Source organism: Vidua macroura, chromosome 8, assembly GCF_024509145.1.
Source record: "Vidua macroura isolate BioBank_ID:100142 chromosome 8, ASM2450914v1, whole genome shotgun sequence".
Lineage (NCBI taxonomy): Eukaryota > Metazoa > Chordata > Aves > Passeriformes > Viduidae > Vidua > Vidua macroura.
In genome coordinates this window covers 2,620,522-2,640,260 of record NC_071578.1, presented here as the reverse complement: position 1 = coordinate 2,640,260, position 19,739 = coordinate 2,620,522, and the positions used below count along the sequence as shown (strand labels likewise).

Genomic DNA, 19,739 nt, shown 5'->3' with positions numbered 1-19,739 from the left:
CCAGAATCCCACACTGGTTTGGGTTGGAAGGGACCTTAAATCCCACAAAATTCCATGGGCAGGGAATCCCACTATCCCAGGGTCCTCCAAGCCCTGTCCAACCTGGCCTTGAAGGTGCTCGAAGGATGGATGTAGGTGAGTTCAGTTTCTCTGTCTGCATCTCCCCATGGAAAGGAGATCTCTCCAGTTTTTCCCACATTTTTCCATATTATTTTCAGGAGATTTTCATTTTCTGTCAGGTTAATATTTTTTTTTTTAGCATTCTGGGTACAACCTGAGCTTAACCTCAATTAACACTCCCAAGTATTAAAATATCAAAATGAAGAGCAACCATTTTGCTGACATGGACTGGCAGGAACTAAGAATAGGCTGCAATTTTCAGAGCAGCCTAAGGGGATTACACTCTCTAAGTCCCTGTGAAACACACAATTTGTGCACCTGCTGGAGGCTTTTTTTTAAAAATACCAACTTTAGCATCAAAATCTTTGCATTTGAATATTTTTTGCTTGTTTAAATTAGACCCCATCGAGCTGGGAGAGGGAAGCGTAGATCTGTGTATGCTGATTTTTTTTTTTTTTTTAATGGGCATCTATTAAAAACAAAGAAAAACACTCCTAAAAATTGTTTAGAAGGATTGTTCTGTTAGATCTGGAGTCCCCTAATGGCAGGATTTTCCAGAAGTGGCTGTGGTGGGTACAGAGCAGGATGCTCCTGATGTTCCTCACACTTTTGATGGATTATCACCAGCAAGGAGGATGAACAGACTTCAAGAACTTTTTTTTTTTTTTTGTTGATGTTTCTTATTTAAATATAGTGAAACAAATGAACTTAGGCAGGCAGTGGGCCTTTGAATGTGTTTGAAGTGACAGTTCTGGCCTTGCTCAGAGGAAGTGCAGGCCCTGCTTCTCCTCAAGTCTTTGTATTAATTGGAGTTGTTTGATTATTTCCTAGAGCTGCTGGGACAACTCATTACAAAGCTGGTTAAACCCTACTGATCCCAGAATCCCAGAGTGGTTTGGGCTGAAAGGATCTTAAAAAACCCACCCAGTTCCACTCCCTGCCATGGGAACACTTTCCACAGACCAGGCTGCTCTAAGCCCCATCCAACCTGGCCTAATGTTGCCCATCTTTACAGAAAAATGCTTTAAAAATCAACAGTTGGATGGAGAACTGCTCCAAATTTTTGTTTCCCACTTTGAAGTATTACAGAACTGATAATTCCAGTAACTGTGCTTCAAGAGAAAATTGGCATTATTATTACAAACAGAATCTGCCTTTTGGCAAAATAAAATGACTCCACTTTGTCACGAGAGCTTTAGTTGTCCTTATGACTTGAGTAAGTCATTTTTCAGCCATGTAAAATGCAGAAAAATCTCTTGTATATCTTCTGCATCTTATTTTAGGTTAAAATAAATCCTGCTTAGCCCTAGAGGTTTATTCTGCCCTAGGAAAGCTTTACCACTTTAGTTCAATGGGAAACTCATACAAATGTATTTGTATATCAGCAAAACCAGGTTTTTAGTGGATGAAAATCTCTGGTTCCTTTAAGAACTTCAGATTCTGCTCCCAAACCAGGTTTGGGCAGGTCTAAACCACCTTAGGCCAGCCTTTGGCTCCTAAAAAGGTGTTCTGAAAAATCACTTTGAAAGTAGAAAAATTGTTTTAACCTTTTTGGTGCTGTGTTTTCCCAAAGTTGATAATTACCAATTAGCAGTTTGCATTTAGAGAGGATAAAAATCAGGATGGATGCTGTGCTTCGAGACATTACCTTGAGGCTCTTCTGGATGCAAACATGGATTTGCTCCATGTGTTTCAGGGTCTGGTGTGCTTGGGTTATTTTTTATTTCCCTACCAACTATTTTTCTATTTTCCATGGTTTTGTTGTCTGTTTTTCCTGTTTCCCTTTGTTTTGTTTTCCCACTCGGAGACCACACAGGTCTAAGTGATCCCAGCTTTGTGCTGCTGGGTGGTTTTCTAACTAAGGATTAACTAAACCTTAATGAAAACAGTTTTCCTCTCAACAAAGCTCATCCCATTCCACCCCCTGCCCTTGACAGGGTCACTTCCACAATCCCAGGTTGCTCCAAACCCCATCCAACCTGACACTCCCACACTGAACACTCCTCTCTCTTTTTATTTCAAAGTTGATATTACTGATCTGGCTTCTGGAAAAAAAAAAAAAAATCTTTTGCCATGTACAGAAACTCAGTGGTGAGATTTTTCAGGCTCTTTCCAAGACAGTGGTTTGTCTTTTGCTGTGTCCTGACAGTTGGAAGCAGATGACTAATTTGCTTTTTGAGGTATTTGCACTGTGGGCGTACAGCACGACTCCCACAACAGCAATTCAAGTGCTTTCACCCTGTAAATACATTTTGTGTTATACTCAGGTTAGTCAGGGAGTGTTGTCTTTTTTTAATAACTATATATTTTAATAGGACTGTTGCGTTATTAAAAAAAAAAAAAAAAAAGAGAGAATTAAAATGTATTTCAAGTGAAATCACAAAATCTTACAGGAATTAGGTGTGTGCAAAGTCAAACATCTCTCCTGAATATTTGTGCCTTTGTTGTATCACCAGAAAAATCAGGAGGATAATTAAAATGCCAGCTTGTGGTGTTAATAACCATCCAGGGAGTTTGCTCTGGTGGAGCAGCAGCTGCATTGCTGGTGGGGAATGATTAGGCCAGGCACTTCCAGCAGCTTATCTGGGAGCACATTCCAGTAGTGAGATGAGCTCTGTCCCTTCCCCCTGCACCCCAAGTCTCTCTGCTGTGGTTTCCCCGTGAGGCAGGATTCAGGACTGGATTTGGGGTTTTTGCCTGGATTTGGGGTCGTTGCCTGGATGCCCAGAGCCTCCTGAGCCAGCAGCTCATCATCAGATCTGCTGCACGCACCCATCCTTTCCTGCAGCTTCCAGTGTTCCTCTTCCCACTGCTCTTACACACGCAGATCCATGGAATTTTATATTTAATTTTGTGTGTGTGACTTTTGGGAGCAGCTGGGGTGATGTGCTAGATGGTGGAAATCCTTGTGCCCTCACAGCTCCTGCTGCTGCCACCCTGAGCTGAGGAGTTCCTACTACTGAAACACAACACCTGGGATTCTGCTTTTCTTGGACTTCTGAATTGAGGCTGCTCCCAGGAATTGTTTCTATAAAGGAAGGAAGATGGGAGAAATGAAAATCTGTGGTATTATTTCATCATTTTGCTGTGATTAAGATTTCAGTGTGAGCTCAAGTACCCTTTGTGCATTATATCTCTCAGCCTACACTGGCTTCAAATAATAACTGCATCAGCCAGACGTGTTTAAAATTCCAAACGTTGTGCAGGAGCATAGAATCAAAAGAGGGAGGAGAATTTCTGGCCACTGATCCTGGTGTTTGTGTGGAGCCAGTGCTTGGTGTTCCAGGAAGGCCTGGACTCAGGGTTCTGGGCTGGTGACAAGGTGAGGATCAGGCACAGGTTGGACTTGATGGTCCTGGAGGTCTTTTCCCACCTAAATGATCCTGGGATTCTTTACTTGCAAGAAGGATGGGAAAATGCATGGAGATAAAACCAAAAAACAGCAGGAAGGACCATGGAAGTGCTGAACTCTGCCTGTTGCAGCCTGAGCAGGTCCCAGTACTTTGTGTTTTCTCATTTCCTTGGATAATGGGAATGTGAGGAGACTCCACAGACCAGGAGTGTGGCAGTTGCTTGAGTTTTGTCCACAGTTCCAGGTCCCATCCCTGGAATTTCTGTGGAGCTTGTGTGGATGACAACAAAGTAAACAAATCTCTGATTTATCAAAGAAATGACCTAACTGACTCCAGGTTCAAACCATTCCAGAGGGTGAACTTCCTTCTTAATTCCCAAACACCTCTGCTGGCCTCTGCAGTCCAGCCTCTCATCCTGAGGAGTTACTGGGCCACACACAGATTCTATGGCTTTAGATGGAAAAAAGGTTGATGGAGATGGGATATTGGGAAGGAATTGTTCCCTGTGAGGCCCTGCCCAGAGAAGCTTTGGCTGCCTCTGGATCCCTGCAAGTGTCCAAGGCCAGGCTGGACAGGGCTTGGAGGGGACAGTGGAAGGTGTCCCTGCCCGTGGCAGGGGTGGAATTGGGATGGTCTTGAAGATCCTTTCCAACCCAAACCATTCTGGGATTCTCTGGCACTGGAACTGAGGAGAAAAAATCCCAGTGTTCCCCCATAGAGTTGTGGCTGTCCTCTTCTGGTTGGTTCATGCAGTGAGGAGTGGGGTAGAGATCATCCCCCATCATCATCCTATTAGGAAAAGAGGTCCAAACACAGTTGGGAATGTTGGGAGGGATTTCCAGCCTCCCTTGGAATGGCAGTTTTCCTGCCTGGTTGACCTGGAGCACTGATCCCTCCGTGACATGCAAAACCATCACAACAGAGCTTCACAACAAGCTCAGAATTGGCCCAGTTTCACTGAAGTGTTTTACTAACTACTGTTTAACATGGAAAAAAAAACAGCTCCATGGCAGGGAATTACTCATCCACCTTCAAAATTCCTCTGTTTTGGCAAAGCTCAAAGCAAAACCTGTACGAGCTGTGGGCCAGTGTGGACACCTCAGTTTTGTTCAGGTGTGAGTGGGAGCAGTTCCAGCAGAGGGTGGGGTCAGGGAGGTTGGACACATCCATGCCTGGGAACTCCTCACTTCAATTTTCCTCAGGCCACAGATCCCAGGATGTGTGGGTTGGGAGGGACCTTTAAAGATCATCTCATTCCAAGCCCCAGGTACCTGAATCCAGCTCAGGTCTCCATCATCTCCCAGTTTTTCACCTTCACCTTCCTAAATGTGCTACACAGGAGCTTTTTCAAGCCTGTCCCAAATCTGGAGCCTGGGGTAGCTGGAGCCTCTGCAGTTTAAAAACAAAGCCATCCCCATCTTCAGACAAGTCTTTTTCCTCTTTTTTTGCCATTTTTCCTCAGTCAGGATAAGAGATAATTGTACCTTTGTGCAAGCACGGGGCTCAGAAGGAGGTGTCAATTAGAAATCAGTTGTTTCATCTCCTGGTGAAGGAACAGCAGTGAGAAATTTAACACTGTAAAGCTCATTTTGGTCCCATTTTTACAGGCTTATGTCTCTGCGTTCTGATACTGCCAACAGCCAAACTGCAGTTATTAAAGGATTATTCTAATTGTGAAAACTCGGTAATTCCTTACCTTCAATCATCCTCTTAAAAAAAAAAAAAAAGACTGATTTAGCAGGGAAACTCTCCTTGCAGGTGTATAATTTGGGCAGCTTGGTGACATTGGGAACCTTCTGATCCATGGCAATTCCTATGGATATATTTAGCAAAACCATTGTTTGCTTACAGGTTTTTTTTTTTCAGTCTTTCATTAATAGACTCCATCAGTGCTTCCAGATTTGAATTGTAGGGATTTGCTTTTATTGGCCTTTGTGGCCCTGCAGCCAATCTGCTGGAAAAGTCCAGAACCTTAATTTCACTTTGAAGCTGCTGATCCTGGGCTGGAGCTGGGAGGTGTGGTGGGGAATGACATTTTTCTTGGTTTTAAAGTCCAGTGAATAGCAACCAGATAGAAATCAAATTATTTTTCTCAGTGGTTCAAATACATTTCCATTAAACTCTGCCCATACAGTACATGCAGATAAAAAGCTGGACTATATTAGCAAAATAAGTTCTATTTTCTGAGATTCAGAACACTCCTAGTGGCATTTTTTTGGGGAGAAAACAGAGCATTAATACCAAGTAACTTTGCTAAAAAGATTATTCCTTTTTTTTTAATGTTTGTTCCACATTCTGGTTGTTGTTAACTGTTCATTTTCCCTTTTTTTTATCCTCATTTCCTTGCTGAAAGCCTCCCACCACTGCATTCCTCACAAAGGATTGCTAGAAAGTGGCTCTGACAGCAGGGTTATTGAAGAGCTCTCTATCTTCAATGTTATGGTACCCAGGTACTCTGAATTATTGCACATTAATGTTCCAGGATGTCTGTGAACTGTGAGACTTTGCCCTTTTTATCCACTCTGCCAATCTGATCTGAAACTTGGATTATCAGCCCCAGAATAAATGTGTCCAACTCTTAATGAAAAATCCTGTCAAAAATATAAATCTCATCCTGGTTTGAAGGCCTGTGAAATTCTGTGCTCTGAGATATTCCTGGTACCTGCCTCTGGAGATCCAACTCCAGTCAGGTTTTAGGGAGCTAATTTAGAAAAAAAATGGAATTTGAGGTTAAAAAAAAAGGAATTTGCACTTAAAAAGAAATGGAATTAGAGGTTAAAAAGAAATGGAATTTGCCATTAAAAAGAAATGGAATTTGAGATTTAAAAAAAGGAATTTGAGGTTATCAAAAAAGGAATTTGAGGTTAAAAAAAAATGGAATTCAAGGTTAAAAAACTGGAATTTGAAGTTAAGCCTTGGATGATGCTGGATATTTCAGTGCTCAGTCTTATATCATCAGCTTTCCTTGGTTGGTTGGTTTGGGATTTTTTTATGTAAGAGAATTTTAGATAAGAGATGTCAAGGAGATCCCATGGACTGCCAGCAGCTGTTGGAATAACCTCGGTGGGGTTTTGGGATGTAATGGAATAGTTCCAGTGGTGAGGTGTCAGTGTGGGCCTGCTCTGCTCCAGCTGTGCTTGGGAGAGCAGGAAAGGGCTGGTTCAGAGCTTGGAAAACCAAATTTCTTATGTTGAGGGCAGGTAAATGGACTTTTGGTGTCTTTGTACTGCTCCTGCTTTGGGTTGAGTGAGCAGCACTCAACCATCACCGACCCAAGGATCACAAGGTCCACAAAGCTCTGATTTCTTGCAAAAATTACTCCTTTTTTGGAAGATGCATCCAAAGAGATTCCCTGGCTCTGCCTCAGGAAGGTATTTGGGAATGATCTGTAAATGACGCAAAAATACAAAGAATAAAAAATACAAAAATACAAAAAACAAATTGAAAAAAAAAAAACGAGCAGGCCCAGAGAGAGAAAAGAGGGAAGAATTGAGGAGGTGGTTTCAGGGATAATGAAATGAGTGTGACCATTTCAGGCAGTGTGGATGGATGTAAAAAGGTCACAGCAGGAAATAAAGGCACTCATCACAGTCCTCTTCCCAAGCTGTTCTTACAGTGTCCCAAAACCTGGAGTCATTCAGAATATGGCACAATTTGTGCATCCCAGATGCAATTTGCTGTATTCTTTCTGCTTTTCATGTATTTATTTGTAGTGAGCTGTCTTTTGTAGTTAAGCTTATCTGTTGTTTCCCTCCATTTCCAGGTTTTCTCTTAGAAATGATCCTGTTAAACCTTCCCTTTGCCAGGGCTGTAATTGAGAAAAAGCAGAACAAAACCACTGAGGGGGGGAAATCCCAAACCAAGCCCTGTGCTGTCATTCCTGCAGCTGGCACATCACTCCCAAAGGCTGTGCTTTCAGAGGCTCTGCTCTTGGAAACTCTTTTAAGCTTCCTTTTCTCCAGCGTGAAATAAAGAACTCCAGTTTGGAAGGTGGGGGGATGGAGGTTGTCCCTGCCTTGATTTGCTCTGTCTCCTTGGTCTGCTCTGAAGAGCTGGGAGCAGAGCAAACAACCCAGGCAATAATTGCTTTGGCTCCCTGACTTGGATTTGCCATCTCTGCTGAGCAGGAGGATGAGTTTGGGTGACCTTGAGGACCAGTGCTGGCAGTGCTGCTCAGGCAGCACTCGGGTGAGGATGCTCCCTGCTCTGCTCTTCCCTTGGGTGCACACCTCCATCCAGGCACGCAATATGGGCTTCTTTTCTGCTCAGAAATGGGAATGTGAGGCACAAAATTCCCTTAGTCATTGAAAAACGTGCAATGACATTTAAATTCCATCCATGACAACGTCTTCGAAGGAGTTTGTTGAGAGCTCTTTAAATTCCTGCACCACTGCTGACTAATAGAGGAATGTAAATTAGCTCTGGAACAGGTTCATTTAACTCTTGTCTAGTGTGTAGCATTTGGCCTGGCAGAGTCAAAATACTGTGACTTGTTTTTGTGTGGCAAATTGAGCACTTTGTTTATTAAAATTGCTGATTTGTTGTATAATGAGGAGGGCACAGATTACTGTTCCTTCCACGGAAAGGATTTAAAGGGCAGGTCACTGCTGTTCTCCAGCAGCAAAGTAATTCTGATTATGTGCTCATCTTCTGCTCTGTATTTCACAGATCTTTGTTAGCCAGGTTTTAGAATTATTGCATTGTGCTTGCAGTCCTGTCAGCCTTAGTGATGCTCCACACATTTGGCTTCCTAAATTCTCCCTCTGAACACAGACAAATATGTCTGTAAAGTGAGATCGCTGATAATTTATCAGAATAAAGCCAGAGCATGAAGCTGGGTTTGTGTTGGAAAGCTGCACCTTGCATCATGTAATATTCACTGTTTTTTTAACTCTGAGCTGGGACTCTTAATTGAAGCTGCAGCTCTGCACTTCCTTCATGCATGACTTAAGGCATCCAGCAATGTTTGCTGGGATGTAATTTGCTTTTTTTTGTAGAAGCTTCCACACAGAGAGGTAGAACAGCCATTTTGCCAAGGATTTAGTAAATAACGATGCACATAATGCAGAATTTTAACAATATCCTTTGATATTGGGAGGGGGATCACAGTTTTTCTGTTTCTGGTCCTGCTCCAGTGTCTTTCCCCTTCCCTTGAAGCAGAGTTGAGTGCTGGCTGTTGTTGCTAATTGCAGATGATGGAGCACTGACATTTTCAAAAGCACACATAGATGATAGGCACCCAAAGGATGAGACTGCTGCCTTCAGAGATGCTGCTACAGTTCTGCTGGCATCGACTCATTTAGTGATGAATTGCAGTAATAGCAGTTCAGGACCTACAGCATATTAGTGAAAATGAATCCACTGAGCACCAGTCCCATGGCACTGCAACAGCACTTAAAGAACACTGATTTCCTTAAAGGCAGAAAAATCTGATTAAGAAATTTAGTTGGGGCTTTGTTTTTTGCTTTTGGTGATTTTTTTTTTCCTTCATATTTTTTTTCTTTCCCAGCAGTGTGTTATTTGTTTGTTGTAGCATGTTATTCTAAGGAATTTAATGTACATCAGAAAAGCAGGTGAGTTCCACAAATACAAAATGTCTCTTGCTGGTCTAGCAGATGGAAGATGCTACAGTAAACAGCAGAACTGCTTTAATTTCTTGATCTAAACTGACCTAAAACCTGGTAATAACAGGCAAAAAGCTCGACATGCTGGCACTGAGGAGGTATGTAATAGTTTACACGGGGTCTGTGGCAAAGACTGCAGCAATTGGCAAGAATTACTCTAATAAAAGGATGGGGCAGCCTATTATTGCAGGAGTTGTGTAATTTGAGAGAGCTGGGGATAAAGACAGGCTTTGTGTTAATGATGTGTTGGTGTTTGCAGGAGAACAGAGTGTTCTCCCAGCTCTGGAGAGAGGCATCACTGCGGAAGGTCCCGAGCACAAAGCTGTGCAGTCTCCTTCCAAATCATCCGACAGCCACAAAACCAGAGGGGTCTGGAGTGCAGGGATTTGAAAATGTGCAAGTGTGCATCTCCCTTCTTCTCCTTCCCTCCCCATCCTGACACCCTGCATGCCCAGCAGGTCTGGGACGTGTCTGGAGCACATGCAGGAGCAGCTGGAAGTGGCTCCAAGTGTAAAGCAGTGCTAATAAATAGGCTCTTCCTGGTCAGATGAAGTCTTGTAAACTCCAGTACACGAGTCTAAGAGGCTGTGAAGATATTCTAAGCTGGGATTTATGGATAATTTCACCATTTTAGGGCTAATACAGCTTTGTAAGGCTGACAGCTGCAGAGGAATTATCCAGGATAGTTTGGCCAAGATGTGTTTTGTGCTAAGGGCAGGGATACACTCCTAACATTGGCTGCATTAACAGCTCTGCTCTGTCAGGGCAATAAAAAAATCTGTGTTTGTTGCACCTGTGGCTGTACTGTCTTTGGGAAGGGATAAAATCTGGATATGTAATTGTGTGGAGGAAGCAGAGTATTTATAACCTGGGGGTGATGTGGGTGTTTGTGCACTCAGGGTTCTCGACGAGCGGGTGATGAGTTATGATGATGAAATAGTTTCCTGTATTTTGTGATTTGAAAAGCAGCTTGGCACTTCTTGCCAAAGCTCCTGCAGTTTCTCTAAGTTAAGAAAGTCAAGAGAGTTCTTTTTCTGAATAATAATTTAAAAAAAAATAAATTGAATCATAGAATTGGTTGGAAAAGATCTTTAAGATCATTGAAACCTGTGTGGCTTTCAGGTAGGCCAAGAAACATTCCAGTCTGAATATCCAGGACTTGATATTGGTAATTGATAAGGATATAAATAATAATATAACCAGCTGTAAAATAAACTAACAACACAACGGCTGTGTTGACAGCAGGATCCAACTAAGATGACTTTTTAATGCCAAACATGTTGAGTTTAAGGATTCATATGATTTCTACGTTCCTAAAGGAATTTAAATTAAAGATGTACCTTTCTGACTCAAACAAAAGCAGGTGCTGCTTCAAGTAGCACGAGCTGCTGGTTTTTTAATTTTAAAGTCCTGATCTCTTCTGGCAAATTGTAATTTAATTGCAGAAGTATTTCAAAACACACAAACAGCACACATACATTTTGAGGTATGTTCACTGAATAAAGATGAGGGAACTAAGGCGAGTTAGTCTGTAAAATATTTGTTAAGGTGATAAAAGATGGGTTGAACTGTCCAGGTAAAGACTAAAAGTTGTACTGAGTTACAGTTTCAGTACCTTTAATGCCTTATGGGTTAATTTAAATAATGAAAGCTAGGGATAAACACCATTTTATTTCTTTCTGCTTGTGTTTGTCATGTTTAGGGCTGTGTGAAAGTTACGAAGAAGACTTTGATATTCAAAGTTTTAATTTCCTTTCCTTCTGAAAGAAATACCATGAAAAATTCAGGTGAAAGGAAACCAGACAAGATTCTTATGCCATTAAGGGAATTACATTAGGAGTTGTAATAATATCCTTTAATCTTAAAAAGGTAAGTCTCTTACAGAATTAAGGTTTTGCTGCTGCTTTTCATGCCGTGTGAGGAATTATGGCTAATGCAAGTTGCTGATGTGAAAACATCCTCGCTAATCCTGCTTGGAGAGCAGCTCGTTCTGTGCTCCTTAGAAGAGGCACAAGAAGATGTATTATGGGCCCTTCGTTAAATAATTACTTAATTGCAGCCTGGGACTGGCAGATAGCAATCTGAACGCTGCTGGCAGGTTTCTCCTAAAGCAGCAAAACTCCGTGTGAGCAGCGCCACGCGCGCGGTGACAGGGACGCGTTGGCATCAGCAAACTCAAGGTGAAAAAGACATTTCAATCAGCTCATACTCATTAAAAAGGCTTCTACTCACCCTTCCCTGTGAGCTTCTCCCTTCTCTAGCTCCTGTATAACACCCAACAACACTTTGATGGTCTCCTGACTAGAGCTGATCAGGTTCTCCATCATCTGAAGCTGCGCTTTCAAGTCCACAACTTCGGTGTGAGGCACGATTTGTTGGCATTCCTGGCTCACGGCCACGGCCGTCCGGCAGGGCTGGCTCTCCTCCATGGGCGCCACGTTGACCTGCAGGCTCTGGTCACTACATTCGGGGGCCGGGCACTGCGCCCGCGCCACGCACGCTCGGGCATCTCCGGCCGGGGGCTGCACCCCGTTCAGCTGCACCGTCCTCTTGTCCTCCTCCTCGGGGCACGGCCCCCAGTCGCCCAGGCCGGGCAGGTCGGGCTGCGAGGCCGGCAGGTAAACGGTGGCCACTTCAGTCTTGAAGACCCTCCCGTGGAGGGGCTGGGCGGCCTCGTCGCCCCCCAGCCGCGCCGCCGCCGCTCTGCCCCGGCCGGGCGGCCGCGCCGGCTCCTCCTCGCCGGGCTCGGCCAAGTTGGGTGGAGGAGGAGGAGGCTCTTTGGGAGAACTGTGCAAATCGCTGCTTTTCCAGGCCTCGGCGCCGTTGTCGTGCGCGGCGCGCTCGGAGATGTGGGAGATGAACTCGGCCGTCTGCAGGCTGCCGGCCTTCCTGCCCCACGCCGCGGCCTCGCCCGAGCCCCGGCACTCCCTGTCCTTCACCTCGATCAGGAACCCGTTGTTCTCGCTCGGTAACGTGTCCACAGTCGCGGCGCTTTTCAGGATATTCCCTTTTTTCCGGTCCAGAGGGAAGGTCTGGTAGCACTTTTTGAGATCAGGGGAAGTCTGGACTCCTGTGCTCTTGGTGACGTTGGGGATGGACCTGCGGGCGGGCACCGTCATGTACTTGCGATAGGCCGTCTTGTAGGAGATGGCCTTGGCCTCCCTCTTGTCGGGGTCCTGCGTGGAGGAGGTGGAGAGCTGCTTGTCCCTCTGCTCGTTCTGGGCCTCGCAGATATCCTTGAACCTCACCTGGAGGGCTTTGTTCCTTTTCTTGATCTGCCGGTTGGGATCCAGCGCGTATTTCATCTCCAGCGCCAGGGAAGCCGCGGGCTCGACGTCGCTGTCCGAGGCGGTGAGTAAGCATTTGCTGGGCTCCTTACTCACCATGGTGCCTGCAGCCAAAAACAGTGCGAAAAGCCTCAAGTTACAACAGAAATGTTCGTTTTTCCCCTGGGATTTTTGCAATATTTAAGCCACGTTCCTGTGATCCCACTGAAACGGATGTGATGCGCGACCGATGCCCTCGATTCCGTTGAGTCACAACCCTGATTTTCTAGAGATTTGTATCTTAACCGTGTTTTACTTCAATCTGTTGTGAATGCCTGATCCTCAGAGAGGAGGTTTCCTGGTGCCAGAAGTTTTTCCACAACTATTTTCCCAGGATAGGACCGTGGCTGTCATGCCAGGGCTTCCCAGGAAGAAATTTCCTTCAGGAATGTGTGCTCCCAGGAAGCCAGTCCTCTGAATTTACCTGATAGTTAGTAAAAACTACAGGCAAATTGAAAACCAAGTGTCTTTGTCCATGTGAAGAAAAGCTGAGAGCTCTGCCCACCCTTAATTCTCCTTCAATGCAAATGTTTAGTAGCAAGAAGTGTCCAACTGGCATTATTTTTAGAGTGTGCTTGCTTACCAAACACGTTTCTGCTGTGTAATGTATTCAGCGTTCTTTGCAAGGCATTAGTTGGTCATTAGAGGTGTCGTTCTTTGGATTTTTATAAAAAAATTCCACATAGCTAAACCTAAATACAGATTAATTATTAGCAACTGGTTGGTAATGCTGGGTGTGTAAAATTTATGAATTAGTGAAGTTTTGGAGGAAGTCAGCAGTGCATCAGTTAAGGTTTTGCTTCAAATGCAAAACAACTCATCCTTTCCTAGAAGCAGTAATGTGCCTTTACGATACAGCTGCTTATCCCAAAAAATCCTAAAGCACTAAAAACCTCCAAACCTGTGATGAATCACAGAAATGACTTAATCTGCCATTGAAATATAAGCTCCTCCTCAAGGAGGAGAAGATGCCACCTGCTTAACAAAGCATCTACCCCAAAAAAAACCCCAAACCCCAGTGGTTGTGCAGATCATAGAGGATCTGGAGTAGCTGCATAATTAAGATTTCATTTTTACACCTCATTTGAAGTTGTAATTTTTACTTTCCTGTTGTGCAAATTTCTCCCTGAGACTTGCTGAATTACCAAATTCCCATTTAATCCAAACATTCTGCATATATCTCCTGGTGAAACCCTCAGAGGGACTCAGGAGTACAATGTAAAACAAGTAAAGGGACTTTCAGGTGTACTTGAAATATGTTTTTAATTAAAATTCCTTTGTCTATTTAATAAAATATGTGAAACTCTTGAAGAGTTAAGTGCCATAATAGCATCTGTTTTAGAAAGCCAACTCAGGGGCACAAGGGAATGAATCCTTGACTATATTTAAAGTAAGAAAGCTTAATGGGGAAATCATTTCCAGTAGAAAACTGAATGTTTATGAGGTTTAAAAGTAAAAGTAACACTTCCCTAAAGACACACACAAATGTGCATGGCACAGAGCCCAAGGTTGGACTTCTGGGTCAAAAATCTCATGAAAACGTGTCATTCCTTAATGTTTTTTTCATGTTTTAATTCTCTGGCCCCAGTAATTTGTGAAGAAGGAACTGAAATATTCCAGAATCCCCCCAGTTTGCCTTTTTCTCTCTGACTCGTGATGCTCAGGGAGTGGTGAGGGAGCTGCAGTTGTTGGAGAAGGGGAAGAAGTTTTTCTGTGACTCTGATGTAGTGCAAAGTCTATAGAAGAAGCAAAAAGAAGAGAAAATTCAGGACAAAACCACGCAAATAATGGAATCTGAGACTGCCAGATCCCAGTTTTCAACTGGGTATTTTATACAAGCCTAAGATCTGATACCAAGGTGACCAAGTCCCTGTGTTGGAGGAAAAGAGAGAATAAAATGGAAATTCTAAGGGGGAGCCTGAAGATAAAATCAGAGTAGGGGCGTAAGATCAGTTATCCCTGTGCCCTTAACACATGAGGTACAAATAGGGACAGGTTTTGAGGGGAATAAATCAACTACATTTGAATGTCAGGAATTTTTTATTCCAGTCAAAACCCTAAATAAGGAGTTGGTTGTGGGGGAACATCAGTGTCCTGTCCTGGCTGCCGTGGGCTGTATTTTAATTGTAATTGTGTTTGAGAGTGCCTTTATTTGAGGGACATTCTGCAAACAGAGCAGGTAGGGAGCCATCCATCTTTTTGTCTATCTAGGGCTGGAATTTTGGAACTTTTAGTGAAAAAAGTGCTGGCTAAGATACAAACCTGGTCCAGCTCACAGCTGGACCACGTAAAAATCTATTGTAAAAAACTGCTCTTGAACCCCAAAACTCTGCACTTCAGAATTCCTGGAAGCAAATGTTCCACAAGAGTCTGGTAAATGAATGAGCTGAGCAAAAAAACCCTAAATACAAGAACACAACAGCCATTAATTCCAAATCCGCCAGTAGGAGTTTCTGAGCTCCCAAAAAAATTGTGGCAAAAATGAAACGTTGCATTCACAAAGATGTAAAATATTCAGTAACTGTGTCTGAAAAAGCCAGGTTTTTACCCAAAAAGGCTATAAAAACTGGCTGTTAGCTCTGAAAATCACCTTTTAGAACCATCTCTTAGGATTCCTTGGAGTTGTCAAAGTGAGTTTTTGGACATTTGGTTATTTGACAGCAGGATCCATTAACATGCAATTTATTTTCAAGTATTGGCTTGATATTTCATTAGTGTCTATGACCTGTCTCAATCTTCAGATTATTTTCCCTCCCACTTGAATCCCATCATTTTTGGGGGCTGCAGGATGGCTGGGTTTGTTTGGGATGACTTCCCATGAAATTCATGAAGTCCATAACCCAGCTGAAACCAGGAGTCTGGAGAGAATCATCCAGAGTAGATAAATGGGGAACTTCATTCTGCAGTTAATTTTGAGCATGTCTTTAATAGCCAATAAATTGATTCTTCACCAAATTCCTTGTCTCCCTTTCCCAACTGCACAGGCCTGATTGATTTAGCTGATCCAGAGTTTTTTATTCCCACTAGTAGCTGGAAGTAATAATTTTAGAGATATCTGTGATTAAGAATGACAACAACCAAAAGAAGTCGATTTTTTTTTTGAAGCCTTGCTGGGATCTCTGTGCCTCTGAGGGGAACTCTCTGTGCTCAGCTGATAAAAGAACAGTTGAGGAAAGAGTCAATTGTGAGTTAAACGCTCCACAAAGAAGAGTTGATAAAATATTTCCTGTTTGGTTTCATTTTTGGGTTTGGACAAAGTGTTGCCTCCTATTTTGGCTTATTTAGGCACTGCCACAGCGTTGTCTCTGCAGGGCTTTTGGATACTTGAGGAAATTACTGAGCTGGAGTTCCTCAATTTATGGCTCATGTTGTCAGGGGGGTAATAAAGCCTTTGAATTTGAATTTTAGTTGCAAATGCCAATTACATACAGATAATAGAGTTCAACTTTTTTTATCTGTTCTTACTCCAAACAAAGCGCTGTTTTGCTAAACTAAATATTTAAGTAATTGCAAGCTTAGTTTTTCAGTTTTTAGCCTTGATTTGTTTATAAACTTGTGGCTGATTATCCTTAAGCAGCATCCCTCTATGTCTGAATATGGAAATAAACTATTAAATAATAATACTGACTAAAAAGTGATGCACAGAGAAGCTTTGAGTGGGTATAAAATCTTCAGGGTAATTATGGAAACCACCAGTTAGGTGGCACAGATCTTTGCAGGACCTTCACTCTGCATCCCAAACTCTGCAGAGTCACTGCTCTGGGAGGAGAATTACAGTGTGGAATTTCCAGAGTGATTGGTTAATGAGGGGAGAGGAGATTTGGAACTCGCCTTGCAATTTCCATTTTATCTCTGTCAGTTTTATGACACAGAAGCAGATTCAGGATGTGTTAATACACAGAGTGGGCTTAAACCTTGCAGGTTCCAAATGCAGATGAAAGGCACAGATTTCAGTCCTTGTGTTTCCAGAGCAAGTGAAGGCTTTGGAGAGGCAGCTGGAAACATCTGTGCACCTATTAAGAGCACACAGGATTTTGTGGATGGATGGATTGGCTTAAAATAATGCAAGGATTTGCAAATAATTGTCTTTTTTGCATGGGAAGTGGGAAGTGATCTGCAGCATCTTCAGGTTTCTGGATATTTCCAGGCTGGACATTCTCCTGAGAAATCCCCACTGCCTCAGATATAATATTATATGCCTAAATACCACCTTAAACCACTTACTTTTCAAAAACTATTTGATGTCTATAAGTCATAAGTGTATCCATGGAATATTTATCTAATTGTACTGTTAAAAATAATGAGCAGAAACTCAGATTTACTTTGTAGAAACAAATCCAGTATAGAAACCTAATGTTGATTCTAAATATCCCATACATTTTGACTTCATTAAATGAGTATTTTTATTATTTTCCAAGGAATCTAATTGTTAATTATCTGACAGTGTTGTTAAGTTAGAAACTTAAAAGTTATTTAGTATCATCCTAAAAGTAATGTCCAGTAAAGACTGCCATGATTAAAGCATTGGAAAATATGAATTATCTTAGGCAGTTCTTAATTACAAAAGCTGTTTACAGAAACTTTGCCTGTGTTAGGAAATTTTGGAGGGTTTTAATACAAAATGACCGAGGAGAAACTCTGACTTGCAGATAAATCTGAGGATTGCAGGTATTCCCAGATTTTAGGGGATAAAAAGCACGGATGTGAGGATTATTAGGAGAACTGCTGGGGTAGCCCAGCCTGTCTTTATTTCATCACAGAGTCGTTCATGTAGAATAACAGACTTAGCAGTGCTGCTAAATGTCAAACCAGTATTTTTTTTTTTAAACTCTGTTTTGAAACCCTGCGGCGCTGAACTTGAATTTTGTCTCTCTTGAACTTCCTTATTTATTGCTCAGTACCCAAGTCATCCTTACTGCTGCATTTCCAAGTGCCTTGGAAGTCTTCCTTTGGAATTATCAGGACCCTGTGGCATTGGATTTGTTTTTCCCCCCTCCCATCCATTGGCAGGCTCTGTGAGAATGATGTAGAAAGTCACAGCTTATGGCTGAGATACCCAATAAATGCCTTTAAATGCTCTTGTGAGCTTCAGCTTCAGAACTAAGTGGCAACAAATAAAATGTGCAATTTAATAAGCCTTGAGACTTTTAGATAAAACAGGAATCTACTGGAGGATAAACTGCTTCAAATTTTCCTTACAAACCAAGCCAGTTTCCCTGAATGAAGTTGGTAGAGGCAATTTTCTTTAATTTTGACATTTCTACTATGCTTTTGGAACACAAATTTTAATAATACTTAGGTTTTTTTTGCTTCCTCTATTGTTCCAAACATTAAATTAAAAGGAATCCATTCAATGTGATAAAATTCTGGAAAATAAGGCTTATTTTCCCCATAACAGAATTTTGCAAGGAATAGCACCATTAACAGGAGATTTGCACTTGCACTAAAACCAGTGTAGACTTATGGGGTGAGTTAATAACTATTAACTTCCCAGTGGAACAAACACAATGTCACAAGATACTCCCTGTGAATTTAGAGTGTTCTGATCTCAAACATTAGCTGGGATTTAGTGGACTGGAAAAAATAACGTCACCGTGAAGAAAGCGATGCTGATTTTTCTCCCTGTGCTCTGCAGCTCTGGCTCTGAGGATGAGAGCAGGGAAGGTTTCTTTAGAATTATTTTGCCATGAAAATCTGGGCAAGGCTTTGTCCCTGCTCCAGGGGGAGGAGGAAGAGCAGGATGGGTTGCTAGGAGAATCCCTAATAGTTCTGCTCACACTCTCCTGGCTTGCAGGAGTCCAAAAGCCACAGGACTTGCACTGGAAGGTTTTTCATTTTTATGGGACTTTCTGGTAAATAATTTAAAGGGCAGGCTGTTAAAAACAAGGGTTTAAGGCAGTTCCTTATTGGCATTACTGTTGAATACTAAGTTTAATTGTTCTTAGTTGACATCAATAGGTTTTGTGGGTGTTTAAGGGAAAAAAAAAAAACAAGCAAATGACAGGGAAAAAGCAGCGCTGCTCTTTAGCTTTGACCAACAGGGCTGTAAAACTGTCAGAGCTCTGCCCAGAGGGAGCTAAATGCTGAGAACACAGAATCATGGAATGGTTTGGCTTGGAAAAGACCTTCAAGATCATCCCATTCCACCCCTGCCCGGGCAGGGACACCTTCCACTATCCCAGGTTGCTCCAAGCCCTGTCCAGCCTGGCCTTGGACACTCTCAGGGATGATCAGACTGTGAGCACCTCCAGGAACTGCAGCTCGTTTTGTTCCTTCATCAGACAATTTCAAGTGTTGGGTGAAGAGGAAGAAGCAGATAAGCAGGTCCCAGCTCCAGGCTTCGATCCTGCATCCTTAATTTTGCTCTGCAGGTCAGAGCATTCCCTTGGGAATGCAGGTGATCCCTACAGATGGGAGATGACAGTGACATTCCTGGGTCAGTGCCTGTAAGGCATCACAGCCTTGTCAGCTCTTCCTGCTTGGATCAGGGCTCCAGGCAGACAAGCTTGGGAAGCTGTGAAGTGTTGTGGAACAACTCAGCTGGGTAATTTAGGTCTAAAACCTGACATCATTAGCAGGATGTTAATTGGGGGACAGGATCTGTCTAGATGTGTTTCTGCACTCCACTGCTGGCAGTCGCCGCTAAATAAGAGCTGTGTCATTTGTCACCTTCTTGAGGAGCACATTCCTGAAGTTTCTGGTTTCAGGCAGCTCCTGGTTCTGCTGGAATTCTGAATTATCTGTGTACAGGTGGATCTGAGCGTGCTGGTGTTGGGGAAATTGCACAGATCAGTCTGATTCCTGCTAGAGCATTGTACAAAAATTCCCATTAGTTACCCAAAAAGAGTTTTAGTAGAGCTAAAAGCTTCAGTTGCTGAGGGGAATTACAGTCCCTAAAGCTGCAAAGCTTCCTCAAAGCTGGATCCAAGATGCTTTTGAAATCCTGGGAAGGAAGAGCCGAAGTCTTGTGTTAGGGGAAGTTGTCTTAAACTCCCCAAATCCCAGGTTCTCATCAAACAGGAGGACTCTGGGAGAGGGCTGATGGAAATTGCTCATTCCAGGGAACACAGTTTTGGTGGGAAGAACTATGTGGGGAATGAAGAGGGAAGCAAAAACAGTGTGGAGTTGCTGAGTACGTCGCTCCCAGGTTTTGTGGAGCTGGGACAACGTGGAATAGGATTTTAAAATAAACCTGGTGTCCTTGCCCATGGCAGGTGGTTGGAATGAGATGATCCTTAATGTCCTTCCAATCCAAACCGCTCTGTGATTCTGGATTTTAGGATGGGCTGTTTGTGATAGGGATGATAAGGAATTTT

The 19,739-nt window shown here is 42.9% G+C and overlaps 2 protein-coding genes across 5 annotated transcripts in view; one reads left to right on the top strand and one right to left on the bottom strand.

The window, feature by feature from the left end:
- The window catches only part of DOCK1 (dedicator of cytokinesis 1), a 272,498-nt gene that overhangs the window by 107,053 nt on the left and 145,706 nt on the right, over positions 1–19,739 (top strand). The window lies entirely within an intron of this gene.
- The window catches only part of INSYN2A (inhibitory synaptic factor 2A), a 40,722-nt gene that overhangs the window by 16,089 nt on the left and 4,894 nt on the right, over positions 1–19,739 (bottom strand). Inside the window, exon 2 of the mRNA XM_053983761.1 lies at positions 11,330–12,488. Within this exon, the coding sequence (XP_053839736.1) occupies positions 11,330–12,483 (1,154 nt within the window). The 5' untranslated portion in view covers positions 12,484–12,488. The remainder of the gene's footprint in view (positions 1–11,329; positions 12,489–19,739) is intronic.